General features: G+C 39.6%; 1 protein-coding gene across 1 annotated transcript in view; it reads right to left on the bottom strand.

Moving 5' to 3' along the window:
* Positions 1–295: 295 nt before the first annotated feature.
* The window catches only part of LOC149947621 (serine/threonine-protein kinase PLK1-like), a 97327-nt gene continuing 89822 nt past the window's right edge, over positions 296–7800 (bottom strand). The window contains exons 4-13 of the mRNA XM_090171918.1: positions 2989–3206; positions 2830–2925; positions 2483–2758; positions 2298–2403; positions 2123–2240; positions 1978–2052; positions 1734–1896; positions 1530–1659; positions 1350–1466; positions 296–1099 (exon numbers count right to left, since the gene is read on the bottom strand). Coding sequence (XP_090028044.1) covers positions 893–1099; positions 1350–1466; positions 1530–1659; positions 1734–1896; positions 1978–2052; positions 2123–2240; positions 2298–2403; positions 2483–2758; positions 2830–2925; positions 2989–3206 — 1506 coding nt within the window. The 3' untranslated portion in view covers positions 296–892. The remainder of the gene's footprint in view (positions 1100–1349; positions 1467–1529; positions 1660–1733; positions 1897–1977; positions 2053–2122; positions 2241–2297; positions 2404–2482; positions 2759–2829; positions 2926–2988; positions 3207–7800) is intronic.

Genomic DNA, 7800 nt, shown 5'->3' with positions numbered 1-7800 from the left:
GTAAATATATAAATATTAATGACGTATGTATTAAATCGTTATTCAGTGCCATTGTCAATTTAAAGGAAGATTTTTATCTCCTAAAAACCATAAGGGCATATCATTTTAACTGCAACTTAATTAATTCAATAGACCGCACCAAAAATGCATTCAGATTAGTACATTTTTGACCAGACGTCGTATAACGGCCAACTTCAAATAAGAGCTCCATAATTGAACAGCTGAAAGAAATTTGTCTCCTAATAAATAAACGCTACTAAGCTTTTTATATAAATTATGTTTATTCTTTCAGATGAGGATAAACGATTATACAAACCTTCACCATGGGACAAAAAGTTAATTTTTCTTGTTTATGACTATTATGTACATTTTTATACAACAAGTACAAAAATTATATTTGATTTTGGAAAACTCCATCGCTTTCTTCGCGAGGGGTTCAATTGATAACAAAATATGAATAGACAAACAAAAAGAAAGTTGAACGCATTTTTTTGTGAACACGTTTTTTTCAGCAAATTATATAAGACTTTTTTGTAAGGGAAAATCAAAAGATAGCTCTTAGTATCACAGTATTTTGGGGGTGGGACTTGGCACTTTTAAACACTGTTGAGCAAAAAATGTATACAAAATTAAACAGCACAAATAGAGTAGGCGGTACAAATGATGAGTTCATCTACACGAGTCAGGCAGTCAGTTTTGGAGTTGAGTTTTTTGGTGACTAAGTTCTTTCAAAGAGTTTAAAGAGAACACGTATTTGGTAAATGATCACAGTTGCAAACTTTGAGATCGCTGATGAAATCATCAACTTTTTGGGATAAAGCCAGAAAAGGCTATATACAAAGTGTCGATTTGGTCGCGAAATTGAATGTAAATATTTACACGGAGATAATCATCACTCTTCTCCTTCCAATTCCGAGAATTCGTTCAATACTGAGAGGGCATACTGCATTCTAGTACGAATGCTCAATTCGCAACCGTGCTTGCTAACGTCATCCAGGGAGAAAGTTGTCGAATGACGTTCCTCGTTGATGTAAGTGACGAGCCCATCAGATTTTTCGCAACTTAAAACTATCTTAGTGTGATCCTTGAAGAAGTTAATCTACAAATAATCACGTTTATGGTTATAACATAAGACACGAAACCCCCAACGATCGAACCAAATGAAATAAGACAAAATCGTGGAGAAGACCGTACTTGTCAAACTTGAGGTACCACCGCAAAAGCGTATCTTGCGAAAGTAACACGATTTGAGATTCAATAAATGTCTTCTCAACATTTTTGTCTTATGATTATAGCAAACATGGTTGTTCACGGAGTTTGAATTCTAATTATAAGAAAAAGGGATGTACTTGTAAGGTTCCATTGCTTAGTTGCATAATGATGGCTCTGGAAGTGCGAACCCATCTTTTCATAAATGGAATTGTGCCCTTTCGTTTAACTAAGTCGGCTTGGTGGAAATCTCCTCCCTGAAACAAACAATTTATGAATATCAAACAATTAATATACGAAAGGATCGTGTTTCAACTTACTTCGGTCAAATTTTCATCCATGTACTGAGTAAAGTATTTGAGCAACGTGTATCTCTCGTTTAAGTGAGACGGAATGGTCGATACGGAGTGGATGTTGCATTTAGAAGACAGATCATGGAACTCTATGCGCCTGGATTTCGATTTAGGAAAAACACAATATTAGCCCATTTTTTGGGGATAAATTTTAATAAAAAGACCGCTTACGATCTATCAGACGCGAGGCTAATTTTGGATGTATCGTTAAACAAAACTCCAACACTGTGATCGGAGAGCTGAAACCCAAACCCGTATTTGTTGGAATAGTCGATCCACTTCAAAACGAAGAGAGGCGGATTATTTGTTAGTGGAGCTGGATTGTTTACGGCGTCTGTCAAAAGTAAAAAGATATTATTTTACATTCGAAAGTTCGAATTCTCACTAGTTTAATAGTGAACGAAAATAGTCATACCATCAGGCATACTGTCGATGCAGGAGAGTACCATATGGTATAAAGCTGCCGTACTGCATCCTTTGATCTTTTTTGCTGCGAAATTTAAAGGGACAAATTAATTAACGAAATAGTTTCGAAAATTAACAAGAAGAAACAAACTTACGTTTTTCTGGGCATAGAACACTCGTGAGTTTTTGTTTGAGCGTGCTTTGGAAGGTCGGTTCTTTCTTGAGTTCTCTAATTCTGGGCACATTTGGTTCGGTAGACTTTGGCAAATTGACCTGAAAAGAAACAATTCGTTTAGTTAAGAAATCGCAGACAAAATGTCATACACTTACTTTTGGAGGCTCTAATTTGGGTTGAGCATTAACTCTTAGGGTTGACATAGAATGGGTGATTTTCTTCATATCATTTGAGAGAGGTTCGGGGTCCGTTGGCGAAGACCTTGGGGAAGACAAAAGGGGAAATGTCTAGTAAATATCCGCGAAAGCGTTTCGATTTTCTGTCAGGTTTTCGGTCGTACTTAGCCATGATGTTCCCCAGTGGAAGTTTGGGAGCAGTTGTACAGCAGTTGGTAGACAGCGTTTTTGGCATGAAACCAGCGGTGAAGAAAGCGTGTCTCATGATTTCGGTGATACTAGGACGGTCTAAAGGTTGGGCTTTGAGCATTTTTTCTATGAGGTCTCTCGCGGGTTCGGTTACGTTGCGCGGTATCATGTAGGAATTGCTCGTTATTCGAACGTACGTTTCGTTTAACGTCGGAGTCTCGAATGGCGGCATACCCACTAGCATGGCGTACCTACATCACAAACAGAACGTCAGAAACGCTGGTCGTTACAGTACTACTACACCAATCGCCTTAAATCTTACATTATGCACCCCATGGACCAAATGTCGGCGGCGAAACCGTGCCCTTTCATGTTTAATACTTCGGGAGCTATGTAATTTGGTGTTCCACACACGGTGCTATTGGTAAGAGCAATTGTTAATGTCTGGCGTGAAACCAATGTTCAAAAGAGCTGTACGTACACTTTTTTGCTGCCATCGCTGGTGACCTTGGTGGCGAGACCAAAGTCGCCAATTTTGACCTCCATTTCTTCGGATAGGAACATGTTTCCGAGTTTGAGGTCACGATGAATGACTCCTTGACTGTGAATGTACTTGACTCCTTCGCATAGCTGAAACATGTAGTATCGTACTTCCGGCTCAGAAAGTACCTTCCGGTTCTTGAGGACATGAACCAGAGACTGCAAAGAAATAAAGGAGATACTTTAAAGAAAGAATCTCATTTTTGGGAAATAAATGAAAAGAGAAAACCGATTTTCAACGAGTTTGCTATATAGACTTTTTCAACGAAGTTCTATTATCCTTTAAATATGTTTCCGTTAGTAGGATACAGATATATTAGGATATATTGTACATCAGATATAAGATTCGGATAGAAAAACAAGTTTAATACGATTCCTAAATCTGTGAGGTGGACACCCGAAGAAAATTCCTGACGCATCTGGCGACCCACTTAATGGTGATCGAGTCCATTATGTGATCATATTACCTTCTTCACTCTTCAAATCGAAATTGCAACCATATATTCGGACAAAAAGAACGGATGTAAGCGTTGGCGAGAGCATTTTCTCAACGACCCCGTTTTAAGATACCATCACTTTCGTCCAAATTTGGGGGAAATACTATTTTCGAAGACCTTTATTTTAAATCGGTAAGCTTTCCATGGACATAAAATATATTTTGTTTTGTGAAGAAAAGGGTATGCTAATCGAATTTCAAATGATACTCAGTAACAGCATCCCCCTGCAGGTTTCAATCGAAATATCCATATTCACGACAAGTAGTCAATATAAAGTGTTCAAGTAAGACTGTTCTTTCAAAACCGATCAATTTACTTTCTATTTACGCTCCAACATAAGTAACATAATAACCATAAGTATAACACGTCCTATTGTTTGCACAACCTTCCGAAACACCCTGTATAAAGGGTGTCCACTAAAGACGAAAAATTATAAATAACTGAAAAACTTTTTTTCTAAAATAAAAAATTTTCATGGAACATTCCTCGTGCAGGCGGACATTTACTAGTATAAAATTGAATGACCTTAAACCATGTCTTCAAATCAGTAGCCGATAATTTGAAGGTTAATGAATTAAGTGTTTGATAATAAATAATCTGATTAGTTTTAATGTAACTAAATAAAATAAATACTGAATAGTTTACAACGGTTCAATTATGCCACGGTCGGCTACGATACATGCTTGAGCTCGTTTAACGGCGCAGTTCAATTATTCTAAAACTTGTTGTCATGACAACCAACCTTACAGAAATCAGGTTCAATTAATTAATCTTCAGTATCTCGGCTTCTGATTTGTCAAATTTGGTCAAATCCAAGTTAATTGAACTAATAATATGGCGAGCAACAATTTTCTAATTGGAACCAAATCCGTAAACCCAACGGTTCGAGTTTTTGAATGACCTTGAAGACATGGTTATTCCATTTTACACTAGTGAATATCCTCCTGCACGTGGAATGTTCCATACAAATTTAAAATTAAAAAAACTTTCAGTTATTTTTCGTTAATTATATATCAAACGACTTAATAACCACTATACTTTTTCGAAAATAGAAAGGGTCCTTTGCCCAAGTTCATTGGTTTCCAGTTCTACGAAAGAAGGAAGAAAAGGTCGTTGAATGGGGAACACTTGGTCATTCTCATATCAAACTACCCAGATCATTTTCTCTGAGCAATTTAAAACGACGGGACGGAATCCGATAGAGCTCAAACCAAGACCCTGGTAACGCGGCCAAGGTACGATGGTCTCACGGAGACCCGGGGCACTATTCGAATGGCGCCCACCCCGCCACCATAAATCGCGTCCACCCCGGCGCCCACGACCTTTTATGAACCTGGAAACTGGCCACGGCAGTCGATCGATTAATAGTAAGCCGCACAGGTCGATCGAAACAAACCACAAATCAAAAAGAAAGTGCGCTACTGGGGAAAGGCGTAAAACCCTCTATTGACAGCGCTAAGAGTTTTAGCCATTCTGAGACCCCCGGACGGAAAAGGAAGCAACGAACGAAAATTAAGTCACCGAAACAACAAACCTGATCAAAGAGCCTTCCCTTTTCGAAGCCACTTTGCTCTACAAATATCCCCCAGAAAGAATTAACTTCCTCTATACCGGGAAAATTGAAGTTTGTCGAGATACGTGATTCGTTACTTCGATAAATATTTACGCTATAATTTATTTCCGCTGTTGCGGACGAAGGGTAAGACAGTCTCAGATAATCTGTACAACGAGTTCGTGCATTTAGCACTGTTAAAGGTACATATTTTCAAGAGTTCGCAGAGTGTCTTACCCCTCGGTTGTGGACTGTTCCCCGAGCTTAGCCACCGCGCGGATGTTTTACGGCGCGGCGTCGAAATATTTTACCTTTTTTAAAGCTATTAAAAAACGCGTTTCAAAAAGCAAAAATTTCGATTTGATTTCACTCTAACCACCGTCTTCCAGTCTGTTACGAATGGTTTTCGCGAAATTTGAGTACTTTTTAATGATAAAGGTTTCCAATCACCGCCGCCGAAAAAAATTATCGGATAGCTACTGACGCCTGACACCGTTTTACATAAACAGAGCTAGAGGAAGCCACAATTTGAACCAATTTTAAATATTTCGTGCACTTGACATCAACCATAATTTATCGAGGCTCACTAAACTTTAGAATGACAACCTAACAAATGCATTGGCAAAAGAATTTCACAGAAATTTCGTAAAAGGAACGTTTGGCCTCATGGTGTCAGTTAGCGAAAAATTTATATTTTCGGATTGTACAACAAATTGAGCAAGATTATAAAAATATTTAATATTTTATTGGCATCGAATATCGACCCGAAAATGCTGATTTAAAAACAGTAAGAACACGTACGATCCCTACCGTATATTTTAAACGAAGTCAAACTTTCTCATTTTGCCTGTCTAGCTACTGTGGCGTGTGACCCGTTCGATTCAGATTCTCTCTAATTTTCCGAGAATCCAGACGGGCAGAGTCAGCAGTATTTCCGAGAACTTCACAGTTCTAACATTCAGACGGAGCAAACACCCAGACTCCGAGCCCAACGTCCGCGAAATTCTTCCAAGTCACGCGCCTTATGTAACTTTTCATCGAAAATTAACGAAGAACTTCATATGCAAAGTGACAAGAGGAAAGCAAATTTATTCAGCGCTCTATCCCCGATAATGTATCGGTGGCCGCCCGAGGTAGACAGAGTGGAAGGTCCTCCCGAGAGTCGAAGGAGGTTTCCCCGGATGGAAATGAAGAGTAAACATGTCAAGTAGTGTTAATATTGGTCTCTCAATCCGGGGTTTGCTGGAATAAGTTTGGATTTTCCACGGAGAAACGTTTGGGGGATCCGCGTAACTTGTTCCTTTTTTTAGGCACTCACAATCAATCAATCAAGTCGTCAAACCTTGAAGGGAACACGCGACCCTGCCTCTAATTTTCGAATGTCTTCTCGAATCAAATATTTTTCAGCCAATATAGTACGCAACGTAATCTAGATTACGAGTATAAATCCCAATGACAATTGAAATCAAATTCAAATCACCATTCAAAACCTAAGGGATTCAAAATAATGAGGGATATTTTCACCATACTTGGGTATTTTGAAGACGTATGTACAGGGCCGGACTTCCTGGGCCCATAGGCAGATAAGGAGTCTGGGCCCCCTTTTCACGCGCTGTATTTACTCTTGTCCCTGGAACTAGGCTATGCCTGAATTTCCCTGATTCAGCGTAGACGTCTGAGCTCTACGGTTATATTAATTAATAGCTCTTAACAATCGTTGACTAAATATGCGATAATTATGCAACATTGCGATTTAAGGCTGCGTCCGTAAACTGCCAGGCAGAATTTTTGGTAATTTTAAAACAAAATCTTCTACCTAGGAATTTATCCAATATAAATTACGATTGATATTATAGATTTATGTATTCGAATACAGTAATTACGGACACTGGAGGGGCCCCTTCCAAGGATGGGCGGCTCTCTTAAGTTGGCCCACCAGTGACGTGAAATTCGATCAAACGTATACGAATTATTTGCACTAAGCTTGCACCATCTTGCACCATAAAAATTAGAGCTTGCACCGGAAGGGGGCGGTGCCCATCGATGAACTTAACTGGTGGGCCAACTTAACCCTAGCCCACCAGTATTTTCGAAAACACTTTTTAAAAACATAAAAATATGCACCGACCTTGCACCAGCTTGCACCACCAAAATTAGAGCTTGCACCGCCGCGGTTACAAAGTTATAGCTAATTATAACCTGGTGGGCGGACTTAATACGCAGCCCACCAGATGTCCGATCGAGGAATTAGTACGCGTTTCTATACGCACCGACCTTGCACCAGCTTGCACCATCAAAATTAGAGTTTGCACCGCCGCGGTTACAAAGTTATAGCTAATTATAACCTGGTGGGCGGACTTAATACGCAGCCCACCAGATGTCCGATCGAGGAAATAGTACGCGTTTCTATACGCACCGACCTTGTACCAGCTTGCACCATCAAAATTAGAGCTTGCACCGCCGCGGTTACAAAGTTATAGCTAATTATAACCTGGTGGGCGGACTTAATACGCAGCCCACCAGATGTCCGATCGAGGAATTAGTACGCGTTTCTATACGCACCGACCTTGCACCAGCTTGCACCATCAAAATTAGAGCTTGCACCGCCGCGGTTACAAAGTTATAGCTAATTATAACCTGGTGGGCGGACTTAATACGCAGCCCACCAGATGTCCGATCGAGGAAATAGTACGCGTTTCTATAC

This window comes from Leiobunum rupestre, chromosome 4 (assembly GCF_980474605.1).
Source record: "Leiobunum rupestre chromosome 4, qqLeiRupe1.1.hap1, whole genome shotgun sequence".
Taxonomy (NCBI): Eukaryota; Metazoa; Arthropoda; class Arachnida; order Opiliones; family Sclerosomatidae; genus Leiobunum; species Leiobunum rupestre.
Note: the sequence above shows the minus strand (reverse complement) of the source record. Positions and strands in the feature narration are given on the sequence as shown.